The sequence below is a fragment of the Lathamus discolor genome, chromosome 2, assembly GCF_037157495.1.
Source record: "Lathamus discolor isolate bLatDis1 chromosome 2, bLatDis1.hap1, whole genome shotgun sequence".
Taxonomy (NCBI): Eukaryota; Metazoa; Chordata; class Aves; order Psittaciformes; family Psittacidae; genus Lathamus; species Lathamus discolor.
This window is the reverse complement of record NC_088885.1, coordinates 73,053,996-73,079,796: the sequence shown is the minus strand read 5'-3', so window position 1 is coordinate 73,079,796 and position 25,801 is coordinate 73,053,996. Positions and strand designations below refer to the sequence as shown.

At 38.1% G+C, this 25,801-nt stretch overlaps 1 protein-coding gene across 7 annotated transcripts; it reads left to right on the top strand.

Annotated features, from left to right (window-relative positions):
• Positions 1–29: 29 nt before the first annotated feature.
• Positions 30–25,072, top strand: PRP4K (pre-mRNA processing factor kinase PRP4K). Of its 7 annotated transcripts, XR_010610063.1 has the most exons (18): positions 51–136; positions 3,941–5,134; positions 8,037–8,210; positions 8,509–8,664; positions 9,423–9,504; positions 10,579–10,789; positions 13,159–13,232; positions 14,726–14,816; positions 15,171–15,318; positions 16,865–17,002; positions 17,561–17,714; positions 18,690–18,804; positions 19,309–19,460; positions 19,923–20,009; positions 20,990–21,764; positions 22,278–22,323; positions 22,847–22,932; positions 23,760–25,072. XR_010610063.1 is itself a non-coding variant. In XM_065667438.1 (15 exons), exons 1-15 carry the CDS (start codon positions 99–101, stop codon positions 21,191–21,193), a joined length of 3,018 nt encoding a protein of 1,005 aa, XP_065523510.1. In that variant the 5' UTR covers positions 51–98; the 3' UTR covers positions 21,194–25,072. The 7 variants fall into 7 exon arrangements, 1 of the variants encoding a protein (XP_065523510.1); XR_010610061.1 differs by having other exon boundaries at positions 20,990–21,267; positions 21,630–22,932; XR_010610062.1 differs by having other exon boundaries at positions 22,278–22,932.
• Positions 25,073–25,801: the final 729 nt, after the last annotated feature.

The following is a 25,801-nucleotide window of genomic DNA, read 5'->3' as shown; positions in this document are numbered from 1 at the left end:
CACCCCCCCCCGCCCACCGCGGCGCCTCTGCGCGCGTGCGCCGCGGCCCCGCGGCCCCGCGTCTCCCCAGCGGCAGCGAAGGAGTTTGGAAGTTCAAAATGGCCGCCGCGGCGGAGCCCGAGCAGCGACCGCCTGAGTAAGAGATCGGCCGGCGGTCTCCTTGCCGTGGCGCGTTAGGGAGGCGGAGGAGGGAGAAGTGCGGGCGAGGGGAGTGCGGGGAGGAGGGCGAGGAGCGGCCCAGGTGGAGGCGGTGAAGGCAGCAGGAGGGAGATGGGGGCAGTGGCTGCTCCGGGGAAGGGGGGATGCTCTAGGGGGCCGCTCGCCCCGCGGCGGGCGGCCCGGCAGGCCCGGGGCGCAGGAGCCGCCTTGCACCGGCTGGGGCCTGGGGTGTGTTGGAGGGAGGGCCGGGAAGCGCTCCAGAGGCCGCGCACGAGCGGGCCCGCTGGGGGCGGGGGGAGGGGAAGCGGAGCCAGGACCTGCGGGCGCGTGTCCTCCGCCCCGCGTGCGCCTTCCCGCCTCAGTGAGGGGTGTGGGGGGGAGGCGAGGGGCTGCGGGGCCGCTCGCTTCGGTGCCCGCTCCTCCTCGCCCTGGGGCAGTGGGGCGGACGAGCCCGTCCGCCGCGTGGAAGCGGGCCGGAGGGTGCCCGCTGGCGAGCAGGGCTCGGGCGTCCCCGAGGCGAAGCTGGGCTGCCGCTCCCCAGAGTTCCCCTTCGCCCCACGGCTCGTTATCTGAGCGAGGCCTCCCGCCGGAGGAGCGGGACGGGAATCCGGCACGGCCGGGGCTGCCCCTCCGCCCGCCGCCGAGCCGCTGCCCGCCCCTCGGTGAGCCCACCTCCCCCGGGTCCCGGGCGCTCTCGCGTTATGAGCAGTGCCTGTGGTGGTGGAAGCAAAAACCGATTTGTTGCCGCCGGCCCCTCCTTCCAGCCCTCGAAATGACTGGCAACTCCCGGCTCCCGTTGGAAGTGAAAGTCGAGTAGCCGCCTCCTCTTCGTACCGGGGCTCCGGGGCTGCGTTTGCCTGGCAGCCCTGTGAGCGCCGTGAGATTTAGGTTTGTCGGCACTCGCAAGCTCGCTAACACTTTCTTCTCTGGAACTTTCGGCCGGAGTTGCCAACCTAGTGCTTACTTTACTGCTTCTCTTTACTATACAAATATTTTAGCCATATAACTTGCTGTGTTTTTTTCTGCTTTGAAAAGTTGCGATTTGAGGTCTCTTTTTTGTTTGTTAATTGTGGGTGTGAAAAACAGGTGAGGAAAAGCAGTAGAAGTGCGTGTGAACCATATAAAACACGTGAGCACACGAAGAACAAAGTTTAGTGTTACATAGGGAAACTTAACTGAGAGTAAGAAAGTACTAACTGATGATGTCTGGATGTAGGAAAAGATGGGTGAAATCTCTTTGACAATCTTTCTGAACTTCCTGTCATTCTATTTAAATTAAAAAATAAAAGAAAGTGGGGCAGCTTATGGCATAATTCATCTCTGTTTAAAGCTGTTAGCACCTAAACATGTTAATGACCTCATCACCCTCTGAAATCTTTAGAAGAGTTCTCCTTCATATCATTATGCCTGTGAAGCAGTGAAATGAAACAAAAATTTATCCATGTTCTGATGGAATTACTCAAAATAAGTCCATTCATGTATGTGACAATGGGCTATTTCATGTGTGTTAATGAAGTTAGTAGCAATTTTATAGTTGAGGTACAAATGCAAAAAAAGATGGCAGCTGTCTGCAGTCTGTAGTGGCCGTGGTGGTGCACCTCGCCTGGTGCCTCCACTGCCAGCTTGCTTTTACAGAATACAAGGCAGGATTATTACATAGCATTAAAATACATACAACAATAAAACAACTTCCTTCAGTGATGCTTTCTGCTATTAAAATAAGGAAGATTTACCGGGAGTGGCTTGAACAGATGTGATTTTTTGTTTTTCTGTAATGTTTTCATAATGTTGAAGTACCATCAGTTTGGTACTCTGGGATTTACACGGCATCCTGTATCTAACAAAAAAAAATCTTGAAAGATGTATAGTTTCCTTAAAGTTTTCCTTGTGTTGTTTTTCTGCCCTTTAGCAAACTTATGTCACTGACATAGTTGCTCTGGATTGCAAATCCAAGTTGAAAAAGTTGTGCATTTAATACTTGTTCTTTAGTTTTCCTGTATTTTGTACCAAATGTAACATAGAGCAAACTCACTTTAAGGCAACTTCTTTCTGGTATTCTGTTCTCATAATGGTGTGGAGTATCAGGAGGAAGCAATTAAGAAAAACACTGTTTTTCCTAAATGTTATGAATAAGCACAAGTAGCGGTAAAGATGTAAAAAAGTATACAGCATTCCGACTTAAGTCTGTAAATATTGCGTATTTATAGCTCAAGCTGCCTGTTCCCTTTGGCAGTTGCTCATTTCAGAGCATTAAAGTGTTAATGGTTTTAGCAAATTTTAGTGTATGTTGCAGAAATCTGGATTATTTACTAGTACTAGAATTTGTATTAACTCTAGCAGGAGAGAATCTGTAGTAGTGCACTGTTTGACTATCCTAGCCTTAGTTAGGAAGACATTAATTGCATTTATAATGAAGTGCCATTCTTTAGGCCTGGCTCTGATACATGTGTTGGATCATTGATTGTATTCTTCATAAACAACTGTTATATGAAATTAGTAGAGTTTGGAAGATATTTCTACATTTCTGTGTACATCCCTGCACCGCTCCTGACCATCATGTTAGGGGATTTCTTTTCAAGGAATGAGGTTTTGGATACTGACAGGGCTGTACTTAAGTTATTAAAGTGTTAGCTAGTAAATTTAAAATCTGTAGTTTAAACGGGGTGAGTTTGTAGAAAAGTGAACTCGGGCACCTGTAATATGTGGTCAACAGATTTCAAAAGGCAGAAGTCTTGTCTTGCCACAAATAGTAACTTAATTGATATTCTGAAGGAGATCAGTAGGTATTTGCTAAACAGTGTAAAAAAACCCTACTGGTAAGCTAGTTTTGGTGTCTAAGGGTAGTAGAAGTAAATGCATAAGATCAGGACCCAATATGATAATTTTTTTAAGTTATTAAGTACACCCAGTACTTAATTTGCTTGTTGCTGTGACTAGCAAACTGATTTATTTTAGAAAAAACACTGTATGTTATTGTTACTTTAATAACCTGCTGTAAACCTGTTTTCAGCCTTTTTGGCCAATGCCATTTTACAGGTCTAAAGCTTATAGACTTTTTTTTTTTTTTTGGGGGGGGCGGGATCTGATAGTCTTCAGTATACTATCAGAAGGCTTTTTCTGAATTTAGACTTCCTTAATTTATTCTGTGTCTCATATTGCATAAATAATACAAGTGCACAGTAAGAAAAGTTCTTGGGTTTGTGTTGGGTTTTTTTTTTTTTTGTTGTTGTTTTAGCATATGTGTACACTTAGAGAAAGAAATTGCAGTTAAGAGGATTGGTCAACTATGAGGTTTTGCAAGAAGTTTTCATTAGGTGGTCAGCATCATCAGTTGAAATAAGTGTTGATCTTTGGAGCACAACTGTGTTCTGCCATTTGAAAACAGTTTTGAAAGGTGTAGCTTGGGTTAGGCATCGGAGTGGAGCAGCAAAGAGATGATAAACTGACATGCCTAAATATGCAGCACTGTTCTATGCTGTTAACAGATATAGGTATCGAACCTAAAAGCATAAGCATTGATTTCACACCCACATACATGTTTTGTTAGTGTATTTGCTGTACCTACCTTCTGTAGTCTTTCTGTTTTGCAGTCATAGCTGTCTATTCAGGAAGAAGTGTATCTGCTGTTACAATTTAGTTACATTAGTTTTACACTTTCAGATCTTCCAAAGGTAGGTAATTAAATGCCACTTAGTTTCTATCATAAAAAGGACTGTCGCCTGAAACACAGGATTAAGGACTGCAGTGAGTTGATAGTACTGATCTGTGTCATTTTTTGCAGGGTTGAGGATGCTGATGCATCTGAGAAAAGTGTAAATGAAGAAAATGGGGAAGTATCAGAGGCAGACCAACCACAGAACAAGCACAGCCGACACAAAAAAAAGAAACACAAACACCGCAGTAAACACAAGAAACACAAACATTCTTCAGAAGAAGATAAGGAAAAAAAACATAAACACAGGCACAAACACAAGAAACATAAATGGAAAGAGGTTGCTGATGCCTCTGACAAAGAAGATGGACCAGCTAAAAGAACTAAAATTGATTTTTTAGCTCCTCTGGAAGACTTGGAGAAACAAAGAGCATTATTGAAAGCTGAACTTGAAAATGAATTAATGGAAGGAAAAGTCCAGTCTGGGATGGGATTAATATTACAAGGTTATGAGTCAGGATCTGAAGAAGAGGGGGAGATAAATGAGAAAGCACGGAATGGGACAAGACCTGCAGCTAAGTCAAACACTAAGGGGAAATTAGAACCTGTGGACAATAAAACTAGTTCCAAGAAAGGAAGTAAGAGTGAATCAAAAGAAAGGACTAGGCACAGATCTGACAAAAAGAAAGGCAAGGCAGGAGTTGATGGAATCAAAGACAAGACAACTAGAAGCAAGTCAAAAGAAAGGAGGAAATCCAAAAGCCCTTATAAGAGAAGTAAGTCTCAAGATCAGACAAGGAAGTCTAGGTCTCCGACGCTTAAAAGGCGATCCCAGGAGAAAAACAGAAAGTCTAAATCCCCTCCAGAGGATAGAAGTAAGGTTGATGATAAAAGTAAATCAAGAGATCGCAGGAAGTCCCCAGTTGTAAATGAAAACAAAAGCAGAGATCGTGGCAGAAAATCTAAGTCTCCTGCAAATCTAAGAAGCAAATCCAAAGATAGAAGATCACGGTCCAAAGATAGAAAACCTAGGAGATCAGAGACTGACAAAGAAAAAAAGCCAATTAAATCTCCTTCTAAAGATGCTTCTTCAGGGAAAGAAAACAGGTCCCCTAGACGACCTGGCCGTAGCCCAAAAGGAAGAAGCTTATCTCCCAAGCAGCGTGAAAAATCAAGAAGAAGCAGATCCCCTCTCTTTAATGATCGCAAATCTAAACAGAGTAAATCCCCCTCCCGAACCCGGTCTCCAGTTAGAAGAGTGAGGAGTAGATCTGCAGAAAGGAAAAGAAGAGAATCGGAAAGGAGGCGTCTGTCTTCTCCCAGGTAACTTAAAGGTGGCATGACCAATCTCAAAAACACTTTACAGGATGAAAGATATACTAGTTCAGTTTTTTATCTCTGCTTTATTCTGAAAATAGCTATGAAAAAAGGTAATCAGATTGTGCATTCTATTATGAGCTGACTTTGTATGTATTCAGTTTTTAAAAAACACTTCCCCCAGCTGTCAGACATGCAAATTCAGCTTTGGTTGATAAAGTGCCGAGTTACTTGCATTCACACCATTAGGGGGAACAAGTTTTGTAGCTCAGGTTCTCCTTTCTATTGCTCAGTTGGATTCAGAATGTAGCTTGTCTTTTATTTGTTAATTAATAGTTCTGTTGCTTTCAGGAATTTTTTTCAGGTGAGAGTCCCTTCTGTTACATGACAGTGTTGTGGGTAATTAACCCCTTTCTCCCCTTAAAAAAAAAAAGCAAACCCAAACATGCTAGTGATAGAGTCAGCATCTGTGAGTGTAAGCAGATCTTTTAACTTCAAGATGCACTTCTCACAGTTATTTTTTGGTTTTTTGGGGTTTTGGTTAGTTGGTTTTTGTTTTTTCCTTAAAAGTATTTTGTATTTTTCATTTGCTGGAGGTACAGTAGTGTTGCTTTATTATTGCCCTGTTGTACGTAATTGCCATATTTTGCGTACACTTAGAGGAGAAAGACTTTTCCTTTTTTTTTATTTTTTTTTTTTTTTGTCTTGGCATGTTTTTAAAAGAAAATTTAGCCTATTAAAGCAGTTACCTTGAAATTTAACATAAATCATGAGGCAATAATTACTATTGTCTTCTCTGAAGATGAGATGGCCTGAATGGTAAGTTCTCAAGCAGAGAATAATATAAGTGTATGTACTTTTGGAAGTAATTCATTAAATGTAACAAGCTCAACAGGCAAGAGTTCAGCATTCTTTTTAAATAATGAGTAATTTAAAACTTGTTATTATGGGCTTTAGCTTCACCCACTCCAAGAATAAGAACAAGAATTACGAATTTAAAACCATGTATTGGAACCACAAAAATCTAGCTCAGTAAATAAGCACCTGATAAATGTGAAAGGCTTTCTGCCTGCATCACTGAGGGTTGTTGCGGTTTTCAGTATGGGGTATCTTTTAAAGGGTACTTTATCAGCTTATTTGTCTGTACTGCTGCATGGCAGTACTGCAGGTGCTTTGAAGGATGGCCCCAGTGGTGCTAACCAGGTTAAGCAAGTACTGTAAGCGCTAGCGGTTTCTTTGACTGCTTTCTGGTGAGTCAGGAATGTAACGGCACATAACCACTAGGTTTCTTTGACAAAGTGTTTGACTTGGGTTCTGTAGCATTTTGCATCTTTCATTTTTCATGACAGCTTGTGTTGCAGCCAGTTTGAATTAGTTGTCTAGACACAATCTCAAGTGATGCATGTGTCTAGAATTTTGCCATCAAATTCATACTTCTCTAACACCATGGTGAACAGCATGTGAGTGGAGGAATAGTAAAATATTTGCTGCTGGAAGTGTATGCAAATCAACAGGAATAATCTTCCTTTGTGGGACATTTCCGAACATACGATGTTACTTCGAATTCTTAACCTGCTTCTACTTTTTATCTCGTACCTTTAGTCCCTGAATTGATTCATGTTTTTCACAGCTGTTTTGATTGGGTTTTGGCAGTACCACCACTTTGTTAGGAAACCTGGAACTGTCAGTTCATCCTATGGCTTTTTTTTCCAAGATCGTTCACAAGCACATAACATAAATTAAATTGGTTAAATCAAATGCCTGCTCCAGCACTTGAGTCTACAGAAATTGCTGGTAGAAACTATCATTACTTCTGCATGTGCATAAATTTACCTTCAGTCCCACTGTTTGGTATTTTACATCAGTGTGTATGCCTGGTCGTTACAAGTAGCTAAGGTAATGGAAGCTGATAACAGCAGTCTCAAGTCAAACAAAAAAGTTACAGAATCTCTCAGACCAACAGATTTTTGTTCATTAATGAAATAACTTGTCCCAGTCTGATTTAAAAAAAAAAAAAAAAAAAAACAAACAACCAACCGAAAAAAAAAAACCCACAAAAAACAAGGGGGATAGAAAGAACTAGAATAGCAACATTTTCTTTGAACAATGGTGTGCAAATATTTTCCATCACTACTCTCCAGAAATATTTTCTGTTGGAGCCACATTAGAATGGTGGTTAAATATTTTTAGCTTCTGTCTTTTTCAATTTTTGCTCAAAGTCTTGCTGTTATGGAATACAGTGAAGCCTTTTAATGTAGTTCTCCCATCAGGGTTTTGTTTTTTTTTCCCCCTTGAATAATTGTGAGTCTGTATAGACAATGAACAAATTTTGAATAGTAAATAGTGTCAAACCTGAATTATTTTTTGCCAAGGGTTGGTTTACATTGAGAATTTTAGTATTCAGCTGTTGTGTGAAATGTTGAAGCTGTCCAGTTCTAGTGTGCAGATTGAAGGAGACATCAGAGTCATTGCTGCGAAGTAGCATTGTCCTGCATTTCGATACTATGTTTTGAAGTTGCTGGGAAAATTCTCAAGGATTAGTTCTGGGGCTTTCTTTATTGTTTAAATACTGCTTCTGATAAAGATGAAAATAGGTCACTATTTATGTAAGACCTAAACACAAGCTTTGTTTTAAAACCCCTCTTAGCTTTGTGGTAGCCATTAGCAAGCTCTGTTTCCCGAGTTGTCCTAAACAAGACCGAGGCATGGGGACATGTTAGCCAGGGTGGGGAGAGACACATAGGAAGGACAGCCATCTGTGCAGCGTATGCATCCATCCCTCCCTCAGAAGCCCATCTGGTGGTCCCTCACCTGCAGCAGGATTTTCAAGTGAGCTTTTAGAGGGAACTGTGATTTTTGTTTTCAGCTTGCTCCTGTTTTGACTACCATTCTCTTCCTCTGTTTTAAGAACACGGACCAGAGATGATATTTTGTCTAGACGAGAAAGATCAAAAGATGTTAGCCCACCCAGTAGATGGTCCCCATCCAGAAGAAGATCTCGGTCCCCTATTAGAAGAAGGTCTCGTTCACCCCTTCGACGTAGCCGATCTCCAAGAAGGCGGAGTAGGTCTCCTCGCAGGAGGTAAAGGCACACTGCATTTTTTTTAATGTGTTTTGTAAAATACAGTAATGCTAAATACTAAACAAATGAAGATTGCCATGTTTTGTATAAAAAAAAAAACAATTTATTTTTTGTCCATGTTTATGTATGCTGGCATAGTTGAATTCAGATTGTCCTCCATCAGTTAATTTGCTTTTTTATTTGTAGTTCTTATGTACCTTTATGTTTTATGAATAGATTTTCTTCCTTTTCTTGGAAAAAAAAAAGACAAAACAAAACCAAACCCAGACAAATCCCAAACTGCTCTCACTGTTACCAGGGATAGAGGCCGAAGAAGTAGATCTCGCCTTCGAAGGAGGTCCAGGTCACGTGGTGGCCATAGGCGTAGGAGCAGAAGCAAAGCTAAAGAAGACAAATTCAAAGGTAGCCTTTCTGAGGGTATGAAAGCTGAACAGGAGTCTTCATCAGATGAAAAGTAAGAATGAATTTCTAACTTGCGCTGGTTATCTAAAAATAGAGATCCATTGATACGGAGAACGAACTGACATTTTGTCTTCATAGTGTCGTTTTTGAGTTGTCATGTAAAACCATAATCATGTTTTATAGTATTTATTTGTGGTCTTCTCAGATTGCTGTTGGGATGATCTGAAAAACTTTGGAGTATGCAAGAAATATCAAGACCTGTTGGCTAGTGGGCAGACCTGAGGGGATGGTATCTTGTCAGGTTTCTAAATTCAGCTTGATCGGTATCTTGTGAAAGTACTTGGTCTGTTTTCTCGAGCTCATTGCTTGAGGAAAAAGTGTAGTAGCTGAAAGGATGAACTGCTATCTGCAAATTGTTTTTATATTTAATGAATATCTACTTAATCCAATTGCACAAGAGTGTGCATTCTTAACCAGATTATTAAGGAAGAATGATGCTGGAATGAAAATGAGAAAGGTTTGATTGTTGTTGTTGTTGTTGTTTTTCTCTTTAAAAGCAGTTACTGTTAATTGTTTGCAGTTAAAACTGAAACACACCAAGTCCTAATGAGATACCAAAAGATAAATTTTCTCTGTAAGGAGATGTAAATATGCACACTGGGATTTAATGCACCTTTGCTTTCTGAGTTAGTTGAACAGCTATTGTTAAATACATTGTGTGCTTTCTATGCCAAAGAACTGCATTTGGTAAAACTCCATAGATAATATTATGTTTATGATGATATATAAAAACTAATTATGTATTTATAGTCTTGAAGATTTTGATTTGGAAGAAGAGGATGAAGAGGCAGAGATAAGACAAAGAAGATTGCAACGGCAAGCAATTGTTCAGGTACATGGTTTATATTATCATGTGGGTTCCAGAAACTAATCTTACGTTTTTAGCATAAAATGTTGTGTTAAAGGAAGGCCCTTAGCCTAGTACTACATTATGGTAGTAATTATTATATTTTTTTCCAATTAATTCATTGTAAGTATTAGTCTCTGGTAAACCTGACACTTCTATTGCAACAGCCTTGCTTTTAAGACTGAAACAACTCTTCTGTAAATCATTGTTGTGCCACGATTTAAACGTTCTCTGACAGTCTAAGCAGCACTATATTTGATTTAGCTTTTATGCAGAGCCCGTTGTAAAATCCTTCAGAAGTGTGACTGAGCAAAGCCATATAAAATAAATTATTTTTAAAGGCTTTTTATACCTATTGTTGGTCCATGCAGGAAGCGAATTCCCAGTGTTTCATTCCCTAAATGGAAAACCTCTGCTTGTATTACTGCATGGTTTCACCTTCATAACTGAGTGGTAGCAACATTTGTTCATTCTGATTTTGAACTTTTGGGGATTTTGAACTTACGCATTTGTGTAATGTCATACTATGTAAGTTAAAGAAATAATTTCTAAGGTGCTATCTTCAACATTTTTTAATGCTTCTGAAATCTTTCAACAACAACAAATCCTGAATAAACAGGATTTCCAATTAAAATAAAAAATCTGAATCTAAAACCTTCTTTTCTGTACCATAATACTAATAGAAACAGAAAAGTTTCTAGGATGTAAAATACAAAATCATTACTTTTTCCTTAAAGACTTTATTTTAATACTTGTATGCCGGAATGCTTTATTAATAAATCTCTAGCTACTAACATTTTGTTGCACACAACTAAATAGTTAATCTCCAATAAAAATTGCTGTAGGCACACATGATTTTTTTTCAGTCTTATTTTATGGTCTGGGCTCTGGTGCATTGTGTGGAATGAGTTTTCAAAAGCTGTATAACATTCTGCAAATAATCTGTTGCCTTTAGGTGATTATGAAAGTTTTAGTACAACCCCTTGGAAGCTTGAGTTTAAAAATGTCTAAATCATGATAAGCTGTGATGGTGAGATTAATAATTAAATTTCTTTATAGAAATACAAAGGCCAGACAGAAGACAGTAATATATCTGTACCATCTGAACCAAGCAGTCCACAGAGCAGTACACGTAGTCGCTCGAATTCTCCCGATGACATCCTAGAAAGAGTAGCTGCTGATGTCAAGGAGTACGAACGGGAAAATGTGGACACATTTGAGGCATCAGTAAAGGCCAAGCACAACCTCATGACAGTTGAACAGAACAATGGTAAGAATCAAAACCTTACTACAGTTTTGAAAGATTGGACATTTTGCTTGGTTTTCTTACATACTTGCAGACTTGGAAATAGGTTGACTTTTTTTGGTCAGAATTTGAGAGTGTTTCCACAAACGTCATGGTACTAAACATTAAAAAAGTAAACCTTTCTCATTGAGGAAGATTATATGAATGGATGATACATTTCTAGTAACTCTCAACATAATTCATACCATACATTTGGAAAAGTGAATAATGATTTTTGTCTTTATTGTTCACTTCCTTTTTAACTTCCACATTTTTCTTCCCACTTTTGCATGTTGTTTTTGTAGAAGCTTAATACAGTCCTAGTCTTTATTTTGGGGTGGGTTGGAAACCATGCCCCTTTGTAGCTGTTGCCTTTTGTCAGAGCCACTGTGTCAGAATATAGGTGGGTCTGGAGTCATTTAGAATGATTAAGGGTTTTGAGAGTCATTGCAAGTAGGGCCATTTTGGCAGCATAACTTCTTGCTGAAGAAATGGCTGTTTCATCCTCTTCCTCCCAGCACATAATCTCTTATACAGCAATATTGAAATGGAATAAGTTGTGATATAAAACCTGCCTTGTGCCTGCTGTGGCAAAAAGAGCATGGAGCATCTTCCAGCATACCCTGTAATGTTGACAGTCTTCCAAGTAGTCAAAGGTGTGTCTAGTTGCTGTGTGCTTGTACTTGAGCTAGTTCTTTTAATTGCTACAGCACGCTGTTTAACAAGGGCTATGAAACCTGTCCGCCCCTCCAGGAAATCATTGGACAGTTATCTTGTATTTCATATCATGTGCTAGATGTGTCCTTGAGGTTTAAATATGCTCTCTTCTAGCAGGCTTTTCTCCTTGAAGTAATAAAGCTGCCCCTCTTTGGCACTGGTGCACTCCTCTGTAGCTTGTCCTGCTGGTCCCTTGAGCAATATGTTTTCAGATTGTACTTCTGCAATGTAGGTGGAAGGAGCAGTCTATGCACTTTTCCTTTATTTGCATACTGCAAGTTTAGGTTTAGTCTTCTTGTGTGTAACAGACAACATCTTCCTTTTATGTCGAGGCATGTGCTCCTTTCTGATTTTGTCTACTAAGGTGTATGAAAATATAACTTAATTACACAGGTATTTTCAAAATATGAAAGAAGAGTTGTGTTTGGTTGTTTGTTTTTCTTAAACAGATCAGTTACACTCAAATCTGGGAATTTTCATATATTGGTTGTGTTCTGGGTTGGAGGTGGCTATAACAACAGATGGAAGCAGTAGATCCTTTTTTTAAGAGCCATTTTTCGTTTGTATACTGACCTCATACAGGGCCAGGATAGTAAGTTGCTGAGGAACTAGTTACAGCTCATTGTAGCCCAGTGAATAACTGGAACTAAAAAGAAAATTTGAGGAAGTTGCTGGAAGGGCCTGTGTCTTGGAACAGCGGCATAACTTGTCTCCCCATAGTGGTAGATGACAGGTCTGTACATTGGAACAATGGTGTCAGCGTGATGGATGAGAGGTTTTGATGCTGTCAGAAGATTCCAGTGTAGTTATTCTGTATGAAAGTGTTTGCATATATGCATCATGAGACCTGAAGCAACTGAGCTTAACTGTTTATTTTTCTGCATTGGTTTATACCTTAAAGGGAGTGTCTGATTTGCTATGGTCATGAAGGGATGCTACCATAATGTGTGTTACAGAATAGTTTGAAGTTTCCTTGCCTTCACTAATATTTTCTTAATTTATATTTCTTTGCTTTTATCTTGTCAACCAAGTAAAATATCTTTGGGACTTTAAAGATGATTAAAAGGTGAGAAAGGGATAATCTTGCCCACATTAAAAGTGTTTCTCCTAAGCATAATAGTTAAGACTGTCTTTGGCTAAAAGCTGCACGTGAGGTCCTTTTCACAGGGTTGAAGAAAACATTTTCCAACAAAACAAATTCTGGGCTTTACAACTTTGGTTTCTAGTTAGCAGAAAAGCCTGAACTTAGATATTGAAAATGCATCTGTAATTTTTTATGTATATACATGGTCATTTTACATTTCTTTTTATACATTTATGCATAGTCATTATCTGTAGGGAATCACGCAGGTACGTACTTCTTTCTGCTGTGTGAATTATTTGAAAGCTATTATACTTAATTTTTCAAGGAGGTATAAATTTTTGAGTGCTTCGAAGAACTGAAGCGATCTGAGTTTTGTACTTCTACAATGTAAACCAGTATTTGCTTATAACAGTAGAGCTACCTGTTTGCCAACATACTGATCTTAGGTTATCTTATGATATATAGCACATCATGAGTTATACTGGTGATCGAGTTACTAGTTTGCCTTTTTTTTTTTTTTTTTCATGTTGAGTAATCTAAATTTCATTTTAAGGTTCAGCTCAGAAGAAACTGCTAGCTCCTGACATGTTCACAGAATCAGATGATATGTTCGCTGCATACTTTGATGTAGGTAATTCTTGGAGTTGAAATACATGATTTACTGTTTTGCTTGTTTTTTGTTAGAGAATACTGTCACTTGAGGTTTGTGGGAACTTTGATTTGTAAAAGCATGTGTAACTGACTGGATAGCATGCTCTGAATCTTTTGATCAGCCAAGGCAGACAAAGTAGTTCTTGATTAGTATTTCACTGAAAGAAAACCTGCTAAAATTAGTTTTACCGGAGTTAGCAACTGGGGAATTCACTTCCTGTTTGAATAGGACTTACAACAGCGCACGGTAACAAACCTATTATGTTAAGCTTTATGTTAATGTTACCAAGCTGCACTGTTCTAATTATGAGCTTTTTTCAGAGCTTCATGTATGGTTAACTAAAAAGCATCTGTGTAAGATATTTTAATTTGCTGATGATGCTATGGTGGAGTGATGTGGTTTGTTTGGGGAGTGGGAGGTGTTGGTTGGTTGGTTGTGGGTTGATTTTTTGGTTGGATGGTTTGATTTGGATAAAGAGATATAATTCCTGGTTTTAGTTTTACACAATTCTAGCAGCTTTTTTCTAAATGTGTTTTAAGTGTCCTGCAAATAGGTAGCCCAGTGACTGATTTTGAGACTTTACTTGCCATTCTCTGTAAATATACCACATTGTTGCTGATGCATAACACTGAGGTATAAGACAAGATAACTTTCTTCTTAACTTAGAAATTCTCTAGTTAATTTTGTTTTATGGTAGATGTAATCTATTAGTTAAAACAGAAGCATTGGTGACAGAAGGCTGCCATGGTCTTACTCTAGTAATATTGGTAATAATAATAAAATTTAAAAATTCAAAGCGCCTTTAACCTGGAAAAATGGAAATACTTGAAGGATAGTGTCTGTGGGCGCATTTTTAAAAACTTGAATGTTACAAGTAGGGTTTTAATATGGCTTGTAAGGGAGCAGTTCCCCCTTCCAAAAACTGATGTTCTATTGAAGATACACTTTACTACTCATAGATTTGAGTTTGTGATGGCCAGATCTGTTAAGAGATATCAGCCGCAATTGTACTGGTTTTATGATCGCAAATCATAATCATTATGATCAAATCTGCGTAGTGGCATTGAATAAACAGAAGTTCAAGGCTTAAGCAATTATATTTTCCTTACAAATTGCTAAGCTTTTTTACTATAAGCATACTATAAGTAAAATCTTATTCAGATGGTCCAAATTGTGCATCTAACATGACTTGTATAAATTCCTTATGGGTATTAATTGAAACCCGCCCATTTCTGTTTGATGATAGTTCTGTTTGTTGATACCATCCTCTTTCCTTGCATCAATCTTTAGATAGTGGTATGTAAATTTTGTATTCAGAGCATTTTGTGTTCAGTAGTTTCTCTCTCCTACAAATTAAGTGTGTTTGTACTGTGGAAAGGAACAGTGTTTCAGTAGGACTTTTGGTAAGTAAACATCATGGACAAAGAGCATGGAAGCAAAGCTGTGTTTGGTTTTTTTCTTTCTTCAGAGTGCTCGTCTAAGGGCTGCTGGGTTTGGAAAAGACTTCAAAGAAAACCCTAATCTCAGGGATAACTGGACTGATGCAGAGGGCTATTACCGTAAGTTGTATTTGTTGATTTGCAAGGACAGGTAGAGCAAGGGTGCTGAATGGGAAAGATCCTCATGTAACACTGCTGAGCTGTTATTCTCATGTCAGTGTACCTCATTAAGTGTGTAATGTGATGGATGAAATGAGCATGCAAGTTTTAACCTCAGTTACTAAAAAACTCCAGGCATACAGAATCACAGTTTGTTCCCCATGATTTCCACAAAACTAGGTGATAAAAACATTGTATGCTGTGAAACTGATTTATCCTGTTTCCTTGAATTTTATACAGAATGGTTTACTTTTCATACAAAGATCCATTATGTGTGTCATTCATAACTTGAAATTGCTTGGTTTTATCCTTCAGGTGTTAATATAGGTGAAGTTCTAGATAAACGTTACAATGTCTATGGTTACACTGGTCAGGGAGTCTTCAGTAACGTAGTGCGAGCCAGGGACATGGCAAGAGCAAACCAAGAAGTAGCAGTTAAAATCATCAGGAACAACGAACTTATGTAAGTAATGTTTCTGCTTGATAATAACAAAGCATATGTAACAGTTGCAAGTTTTTCATGGTGTGATTTGAATCTCCCTTTGTTTCAAGTGAAGTAACAGATTACAGCTGTGATTCCTGCCTTTTCTGCTAATATGAGCCAGATAATGGGAAGCGCTTGAGGACTATGTATCCACACTTTACAGCTATCACAGGAAGAAGGGTACTTGATTTTCATCAGGCACTTTCTCATTTGCAAAGCCGCAGGGAAGAGTGGTAGCAAGAAACAAAGTTACAGTTAATTATGAAGCCTGCCCAGCCCTAAAATTTTTGAGATGGGAGTTACGGACTCTAAAATGTAAAAATGGAGAGGGACTTTTTACAGGGTCAAAGGGGAATGGTTTTAAACTGAAAGAGGGTATACTTATAGTAGACATTAGGAAGAAATTCTTTATTATCAGGGTGGTGAGATGCTGGCACAGGTTGCCCAGAGAAGTTTTGACTGCCCCATCCCTGGCAGTGTTCAAGGCCAGGTTGGATCGGGCTTTGAGCAGCCTGGTCTAGGCTGAGGTGTCCCTGCCCATGGCAGGGGGTTGGAACTAGATTATCTTTAGGGTCCCTTCCAACCCAAACCTTTCCATGATTCTATGAAAACTTTGTTTGGATGGACCATATTGAGCTGGCGGGTTATGAGCTGATTCCTAATTGATCATCTGCAACTTACGTGTTTCCATGTATGTAGGATATAGAAAGAGGGCGGGAGTCTCCCTATTGAAATACAAAAAATATTTAGGTCTTTCAGAACGAGTGAACATGAGTGAACAAGTATGATCTATGAAACTGCATTGTGTGAGGACTTGTCTGTAATACTCATTTTTGGTACCCGCTGCAGTATTTCTACAGTCACATAATATGTCCTCTTGCATTAAAGACAAACAAAAATCTTCTCCATGCATTTTACCTTGGAAGTTCTAAAAGATGTCTTGCTGGGTGTGTAACTGGGTTATTTTGAGTTACGTGAATAGGTGTCTAGGAAAGTTTTGTGTGTGGTTGTTTTTTTTTTTCGAGGGGGGTTGATAACTTTCAGCTTGGTATGTTACCAACGTAAGAAGGCAGTTATTAGTTAGTCTAGATACATAGTTTAGCTTAGAAATAATAGCATATATGTTTAAATACTTTCTGGGGTTTTTTGTTGTGGTGTTTTTTGGGTTGTTTTGTTGTGTTTTTTTTTTTTGAAGTGAACTTCCTGAGTGCTCTTTGAAACTGAAGTGTCACATTACAGGAGGAAATCTAATTATAACTCTATATGCAGCCGGGAGGGAGGAGGAAAGGATGAGGCGTTTACAAAGGCACACTGAAGAACAAGAACTAAGCAAACTTTCCCAGTGTGTGGAAACTGACAGCAAACCGCTGTTGTGATGTTTTGTTTTAAGCCGTGGTACATTAGGTAATGACAGGACACATTTTCATTTGTGGATAGTTACAACCATGCGAGTGAATGTCTACATTTAAAAAAAGGTATTAGGATTTCACTGATTTTGTTATACAACCATTTCTTCTTTTTACAGGCAAAAAACTGGCCTAAAAGAACTGGAATTTTTGAAGAAGCTCAATGATGCAGATCCTGATGACAAGTTTCATTGTCTACGGTTGTTCAGACATTTCTACCACAAACAACATCTCTGTCTGGTATTTGAGCCACTCAGGTAAAATGTCAAATGTTGGGGTTCTCTGTAAAAAGTAAAGTACTTTTGAGTGATCACTACCTTTCTAGTTTGGGCTATTGTTTTGATTCTTGTTCTATTGCCAAGATTCAAGAATGCAGGGAACTTAGTTTTGTCCTGGAATTGTCATCTTTTTATCTGCTGTTGAACTTGCCAAAAAATCGCCTCCTCAACTTGTATCTTACTTCCTTTGTTACTTATTTCTGAAGAAAACAAGGACAGAGGCTTTACAGTTGTTAAGAAAACGTTGTTCATGTGCAAATAAATCCTCTCAAATTGATCTTGATTCTAAATGTGTTCTGAAATAAGTAAGCTTAGTCCAGTAAGTAATTATATAGTATAGGATAGATCTGGTTGATGAGTATTTTTGTTTTGTTACTGTAGCTAACAGAGCGGTATGTATGTTGAATGCTGCTTTTCTCTAAAAGCAGCTACAGCTAACTGGTTTGTTCAAGTTTATCTTACAGTTTTAGGAGGCAACTAGTTTTCTTTTTTAAGCTTTTCTCTATTCTTTCTCTCTCCCATTCTTTCTTTTAATAGTATGAATTTACGAGAAGTGTTGAAGAAGTACGGGAAAGATGTTGGACTCCATATTAAAGCTGTGCGTTCATACAGCCAGCAGTTGTTCCTGGCTTTAAAACTTCTTAAACGATGCAATATCCTACATGCAGATATTAAACCAGATAATATTTTGGTAAGTAGTGAATAATTGAAACTTATTTTGCACAGTCTGTAGTGTGAAATGAAGTATTTGAAATTAACAATATTCTGTTAGTTTAGGTGAAGTAAAAATTTACTATAACTGAAAACAGTAAGGGTTTACCATTGACATAAAATGCTATTGTGGCATAAATATTAAGAAATATAATACAGCATCTAAAGAAAATCTTCTATTTAGTATACTGTTTCTCAGACAAACCTGCATCCACTTGTATCTTGTAGAAAGCAGATCTTCTGAACTAAGACAGTATCCTTTCTTAGGAGAAATCTTGGGACCTTTTCCAATCAATAGTTGAAGAATGTTCTTGCTTTCTGCAAAATGGAATGACGTTGGGTCTGGATGGAGATTTTGTTTATGTGAATGAGATAATGGGGAAAAATCCTTACTGCTTGTTTTTCCTCTTCTGTTTCTGTTAAACATTCTGGTTAGCAGGCCGTGAGAGCTACATCAGAGGAATCAAATATTTTTCCTTTTTTTTTTTTCTTGGTGGTCATTCCTGTGACAAACTCGGATTTTTATTTTACTCAAAGTGTTCTCTTCTAGCCATCACAGCAGTAAAACTTACTATAGAAGCATGAGATTTGTGAATAATATGCTGTTTTAGGAGTGGTACTCTGGAAACCAGAGTTGGAAGTCTAAACTGATAGAATTTCAGTATCTGGAATGAAATCTGGGTCCACCAAGGATATTTTGATAAGGGCAGACTATGTGAAACTGACCTTTTTATGTTTTGTAGACTCTGAAGACACAATCTGTCACTTTTCGATTTAAGAAAGTTTTACGGTTTCCTTAGAATACAGAGAGGAAGGATTGAAATATGGGAAGAACTTCCAGTTTGAAGGCTGAATACTTTTCTTATCTCCAGCTTAAATGTATTGTCACTTTCACAGCGCTATCGGCAATTCTGACTGCAAATAGTGCTAATGGATATTTGTGTTTAACTTTCAGGTGAATGAGTCTAAAACAATATTAAAGCTTTGTGACTTTGGATCAGCTTCGCATGTTGCAGATAATGACATTACACCATATCTAGTTAGCAGATTTTATCGAGCTCCAGAAATCAGTAAGTTTCATTTTGGATTGGCTACATGTATCATAAGGAGTATTTACTATGCAGTAGCAGGATGTTCCAGTCCCAGCAGATGAGAATTCAACTTGAATTTACTCTCTGTTTGGTCTTAGCAAAACATCACTCTGGAAGTATGGTGGCAGTCAAAAATTCAGACTTTGAGAGCATGCTTGTGTGACACTTTGTGTATGTTGGTGGTCAGCTCAGTGAGGACAGGGAGAAGTCATTCTGGTTTATTACAGTTATGTTTTAATTTAGAGGTATTGTTCTGAGTTCTCACTACTAACTTAATTCATGCTGATTAGTTTGGGTATTAGATAAAAACCTCCCTTTCTGAAATAAGAATCCTGTAAAAGGTTTGCATCCTTCTTCTGTGGTAACTTTTTATTCCTAAGAGGAAGAGCACCAACATAGCGACAAGATTTTTTTCATCTGTCTGCTTTTGTGATATAATTTAAGGCTAGCTTTATGGAGTTAACTGAAGTTGCTCTCTTTCAGTTATAGGAAAAATCTATGACTATGGTATAGATATGTGGTCTGTAGGCTGCACATTATATGAACTTTATACAGGAAAAATACTCTTTCCTGGCAAAACCAATAACCATATGTTGAAACTAGCCATGGATCTCAAAGGAAAGATGCCAAATAAGGTAAGAAAAATAAATATAAGTTTTTACTATCTAAAGCTGCTGTTGTGATCAGTAGAATATACTTTTTTTTTTTTACTCTCTCAATTCTCTTTCTTATCCTATATATCTCCCAACAGCAAGTAAATATCAGACATCTCTCTGAAAGTATAATTTATATTGATTTGAAATCTTACAAAGTGAAAGTATACAGCTTCTTTTTCATAGACTAAATATAAAGTGAAAACAGAAACCTAAGCAGTGACCTGAAAAGAATACGTAAGTCAATGGAAGATACAGTGTCCTTTCAGATGGTTTGAACTGTATTTTTTTTACTCTGTCTAGACATTTCTTACTGTCTTTTTGATACATTTTTCATTAGTAGTAAATCATTCATGTTGCAGTAAGTTGTTAGACATTAATGTTAATTGTGAAATTTGTGACACAGAGAATTAGCCTGAAACTTGCCTCTCCCTTGTTTTCTAGATGATTCGAAAAGGTGTGTTCAAAGATCAGCACTTTGATCAAAATCTCAACTTTATGTATATAGAAGTAGATAAAGTGACAGAAAGGGTAAGTTGTTACTGTGTCGACAGCCTATTTTGCCAAGCCTTCCTACTATCACAGTCTTTCAAAATATATCTTGACATCTTAATTAAAAATACGTTTTTTTTTTTAAACTATTCGAATGTCCATTTGCAGCAGTGTGGACAGCTTACATAGTTATGAACTGGCAACAGAGGATTTTTCCTACAATTTAGGAATGCGTTTAAGAAAAATCTTAGGTTTAATCTTGGTAGGTATACAGGATATCTCCACGTAGCCTGTCCTTAAATTACTAATAAAAGAAATTGTGCCTTCATTTTAGAGAAGTTTGTCCAACTTTAGTATAGTATGCTTAAGTTGTTGGAGGTCACTGTTACTTTCTGTAACATTGTAATGTAGTATATTCGTTAAGAATCGTTGAATTTAGTGGTCAGATATGGGAACTTTCCACATGGAATTTTCATCATAGAATAGTTTGAGTCGGAAGGGACCTTCAAAGGTCATCTAGTCCAACCCCCCTGCAATGAGCAGGAACACCTTCAACTAGAACAGGTTGCTCAGAGCCCCACCCAGCCTGTCCTTGAAGGTCTCCAGGCATGGTGCAACTCCTCCTTCTCTGAGCAACCTGGGCCAGTGTTTTACCACCCTCACTGCAAAAAATTTCTTTGTCACGTCCGGCCTGAATCTCCCCTCTTTCAGTTTAAAACCATTACCCCTCATCGTATCGCAAGAGGCCCTGCTAAAAATTATGTTCTTGGTTAAGTGGGACATAAGTTTCATATGTGCACCTGCTGTTGCCAAAAGATACAGTCTGGCCTACCCCTGACAGCATTGCTTCTACTCTTTTCCTTTGTCTGCATGAGGATTTACAAAGCTGTGTGATGTTGAAGGGCATTAGTGATCAGATATGAGAGAACCCTGCAGAAAAGCTGCTGCTAAACCTCTGTAAAAGGGATAGGAAGTTTCATGCCTTCTCTTCTACAAGGTTGTCATTTTTGCATTTGTAGGAGAAAGTTACTGTTATGAGCACCATTAATCCAACCAAGGACCTGTTAGCAGACTTGATTGGGTGCCAACGACTCCCTGAAGACCAGCGTAAAAAAGTACACCAGCTAAAGGACTTGTTGGACCAGATTCTAATGTTAGACCCAGCCAAACGGATTAGCATCAACCAGGCTCTGCAGCACGCCTTCATCCAGGAAAAAATTTAAACCAGATGAAGAAGTTCAAAGGGTTTGAGTAATTAAGATACAAAGACTGAAGAAATTTCACAGCAGTTATTAATGTATATAAACATAAATATTTCCCCTGCAAAGTTGAGGAAGCAATGATACATTTGAATTAACATCAAGGCTGATATTTCTTTTAGAAATGTTAGAGTAATTCTGTTTTGTGTCTTATGTGAAAATTTTCACTGTAGAACTGTTTTAATTGCCAAGACTGCACAGAAGTACAATGCTAATGTATATGGTTGCAGTTCGTATATATTATAAAAAGAAAAAAGCATCTGTTATAAAAAAAAAAAAAAAGAAAGAAAAAAAAAGAGCAGTAATACTGGGTGGTTGATTTGTTTTTAGCAGACTTGGCTTCATTTTTGTCTTTAAAAAATGGCCAGCATAAATGCTGTTTATATTCACATTTTCCTAGGTGTGTGTGTGCAGGCCACAGCAGCATGCCCTTGGTGTAGTCAGTGCCGAAGGGGGTCTGTTCCTTCTTGAGCCTGCCCGCAGGGATGGTCTCCTCTTTTAAAGCAGGTTGTGTACAACTTTCAGTACACTGAAGGTAAGCTAACCCATCAACATCACTGGTGTTTAAGCTGTTATTTTACTGGAACAACTGACAAATGAGAGACAATAGCGTTGTGGCAGAATTCCCTGCATGTTTGATAAATGACCGTGTTTTCTTTTCTGGCATTGTAACCGTGGCATAGTTACAACTTCTGTTCTGTTCATCACATGTAAGACTTGGAAAGTGCGCACCTGATGGATAGAGCGCCTTCAGTGTACTGTTTCTTATTACTTTAATTTTTTTAATCAACTTGCTATAAACTTTGTATACATTTTGTTAAATACAGTTCACTATGACATAGAACAGACACTTACAGGAGAGTTTTCATTTAGTAATTACAGTTGTTGGGATCTCATTCAAAAGACCTTATATCTAAAGGTTAGATAGACAACATAAGGAAATTTTTAACTATTTGTATGTCATTTTGAAAGTGTACTGCTTTATGCTAAAAGTGTTTCATTTGTTCATTGTTTTCATTATTTGTGATCATGTTGTCTTTCAATACAGGCATAAACCTTCCACTCTTGAACAAAGCAGCTGCTTTTTAAAAGCGGTAATTGCTTCTTTACCTTTTATTTCTTTTGTAAATGAAGCTTTTCTTTAAGAAATGTGACTTTAAAGTGTTGTCTCTTGCATAAAACAGTTGACACTTACTTATTGTAAAGTGAAGATTGTTCTGCTGCATGTAAAGTGGACCATGCAGATTTCTGTATGTTTTCAGTATGCATCATTAGATAATAAAGTCTTTTGTGAACAAGGCATTTGTAGCCATTTTTAAAAGAATCTGTCTTCAGTGATGGTAAATCAGGTAATTCTTAAGATCCACCCCTGCATTTCCTATTAATGATTTAATTAAAGGGATTATTAAACATTATGATCTTTGGGGGAGCTGTAGCCTATGTAAATTAGATCTATAATTATCACTGCTTAAAGAAAAACAAAGTAAAAGCCCCTTCAGATAATGTCTGTCTGCTTTCATTGTAATGAAATTATTCCTGTAGGACATGGGATTAAATTCAAGCTTTAACTAATGTTTGTGCTGTTTTTCTCACTTTTCCTTTTGATGGTGCTGAAAGAGAAAAAGGAAAGCGAGTCACAGGCCACTCAACGCCTACTCCATGGGTCTGATTTGCTGAGACACCAACTTCACCTTCCTAACAAGGTTATTTCTGACAGCATGTGTAGATAAACATTTAGCAACAAGTTAGAAGGGCTTGAAACATTCGAGTTGGTTATGCAGGGTGAGGAAAACAGAATCAGACTTTGCAGGTTGTCGTGGTTTAAACCCTGGTCCATACTGCTGTTTGAATGTTCTCTGTGGCAATGTTAATTTAATCTTTAATTTTTATTAATATATTTGGACAAGCTGTGAAAACCCCACTGGTTTCACGTACTTTACAATACTTTGAATTAAGAAGGGTTTTTGTATCCGTCTAGGTACATAATGGCAACAGTCATGCACTCTTAGTGCACTCAAGAATGGAAAAATGACACAAAACAGTCATTCTGCTGGTGGGGAATACCCCACCGAGGAGATGTAATGAACTAACTACGAAAACAAGCAGGAGATGGGTAGTTTTTTATGCCTATTTGGAGCCTTCAGCCTGTCTCTTCTGAATTTACGTAATAAAAAAAAAATATCTCTCCTTAATTCCATGTATTAAGGTATTTGTTCATACAGAAAATGACAAAAAAATTAGCTTTCATGCTTAATGAAACACTAGTTGCTTGCTAGTTGAATGCAGAAGGTAGCTTGCACTTTTACAAGATAGGCAGCACTTCTGAGGGCAGTTTTACACAGATGTAGTAATAGCTTAGTCTTTCTGTTGCTTTGTACTTTATTCTTAAAATAGGGATATAGAACAGTGAAATGAGTTGGTGATACATAAACAAAGCAGTAGAAAAGATGCCCCTTAATGCCTACAGAACTGTTTTGAGCTATCCTGGAGAAGCATAAAGTTGCTCGTTCACTTGTTCTTTGTGTTGTAGGTGCAGCTCAAAAGAAGATGATGGCTACCAGAAGACATGAACAAAGGTTTCTGTCCTATAAAAGATACAAAAATACTCTTCATGTAGTTCTGTCTTAATCTTTTGGTTTCCAGCATTCCAATTCAGAATTGATTAACACTGCTACAGTACTGATAATTCCTGAAGCATACTTTCTGGTTTAGAATTTGTTACATAGATGTGTTCATTTCATTTGTGGTTGAAGATACTTTTATTTTTCTTTTATTGTGATTAAATGTAGGTAACTGAGCGGTACTGTTTAAGTGAAGGGTTTTTAGAATGCTAGAATAATGATCAGTACAAAACTTGTGAAATTTTAAGAAAAAATCTGCCATTGTATTTGTTTAAAATACCTGTGTGTTAACTAGCAAATATCTAAACAGACAATGCACCTTTTTTTCTTTAACTTCAGCAGGTTCATAACTTATCTTAATTCTGCTAAACTATTATTGATCCAGAGGAGTAACTGATGGGTTGTTCAAAACCAATGTGTTTCAGTCCTCTGTCCAATATCAGCTTCAGCTGATAGTTCTTGTTGGCAACAATAAAAAACATTTAGTTCTGGCTTCAAAGGCCTCCAGAATTGAGGACTTTTTGACACTGTTAAGTAACCTCTCCAGTTTTAGGCAGTATCTGTCCCAGTAGCCTGTGGTCTGTGAGGAGAGCAGAGTAGCTGCTCATCCCTCTGCAGTCAGCTAAATAGTTCCAGTGGTTGCAGCTTGGTGCAAATAGAAGAGCTGTGCAAGAAACAGGGGGTTTGTGTTGAACTGTTTCTCAGATGATCTACAAGAGAGGGTAATTTAACTTTTCCTCCAGTACATGAAGATGTAATTTGTATCTTCACCTGAGCAAGGCCCTACATGTATAAAGTTTGGCTGAATCTACTGTGTTAATTTCTACTTTTTTCTCCTTCATGGGGACAAGGTGCTTCACATTTAACATGTTTAGTTTGCCAAGCATTCAGAAAACACAGGATATCAACCCTGTGCAGTTAGAATGTGTGTTTATTGCCTTGCTGTCTACTACTATAGTTTAAAACTGTTTAGGAGTTTTTAATAAAAATAATGATTCTTTAAACCTTTTTAATAATACTTTATCTCCATACATAGGGTAAGTGGCATTAAACCTCTGAAGAACCTTTGTGTGTGTATTGACCTGTATGCAGAAGGCAGACCAGTCTGTGACACTGCTGGAGGTAGAGCAACCTTCTCCAGTATGTGTAATGTTGTGATTCGGGTGGAAGGATGTTGGGAAGTGGCAATCGCTTGAAATTAATAAAGTACCTGTATAACTGACCTGCCTCCTGTCTTCTGCTGTGTTTATAAAAGTCACACTGCAAAGGTGCTGAATGTATGAACAATTTTAAAGTGCATTAAGACCAAGTATAATTCTTGAAGGGGGTTGTCTAGTTGGGTATCAGAGGTGTTAAAGGGTCTGTGAAAAAGTCTTCCTGAATTATGTGTAAAATGGAATTGTTGCCTTTCACTAAGTTGCATCTCTCCCCAGCATCACCAAAGAATTGATGTGGATTTCACTCTGATTTTCTTTATATCCTTTATAGGGAGAGCTTGCTCAGATGAGTTAGGGGATGAAAGAGTTATCTTATATAACAATGAAGGGAAGCCAGAGATACTAATAGATAAATGCTTATAAGAGACAAATTGAGACTAGTCAGATGGGAGAAGCAGAATGCTAAAGTGAGATGGGGTGTGTATTTTACTTTATTACCTTGCAAATTATGTATGAAATTATTAATCTCAGAATATTTGTTATGCTTATTATGTGAGTTCAGAAGCAAAACTACCAGACTTTTGCATTTGTTTTGCTCATCTGAGTACTTAAATAACTAAAATTCAATTAAAACTTGTGACAAATAATTACTTTCTCTAAATTAAAAACTCAGCCCTTACTTCCATGATAATACCTTTTGAATTCTTGATTGTCTCAAGTATTTGCTCATAAACACTGATTTTGGTGATTGTGGCCCAGATCTTTCTATAAAGTAGGTATGAGCTAATAATTTA

Coding starts and splice junctions, on each gene's coding strand:
- PRP4K (XM_065667438.1), top strand. CDS start 99: ATGGCCGCCGCGGCGGAGCCCGAGCAGCGACCGCCTGA. Junction 9,505..10,578: donor AACGGCAAGCAATTGTTCAG/GTACATGGTTTA, acceptor ATTTCTTTATAG/AAATACAAAGGCCAGACAGA. Junction 20,010..20,989: donor TAGATAAAGTGACAGAAAGG/GTAAGTTGTTAC, acceptor TTGCATTTGTAG/GAGAAAGTTACTGTTATGAG.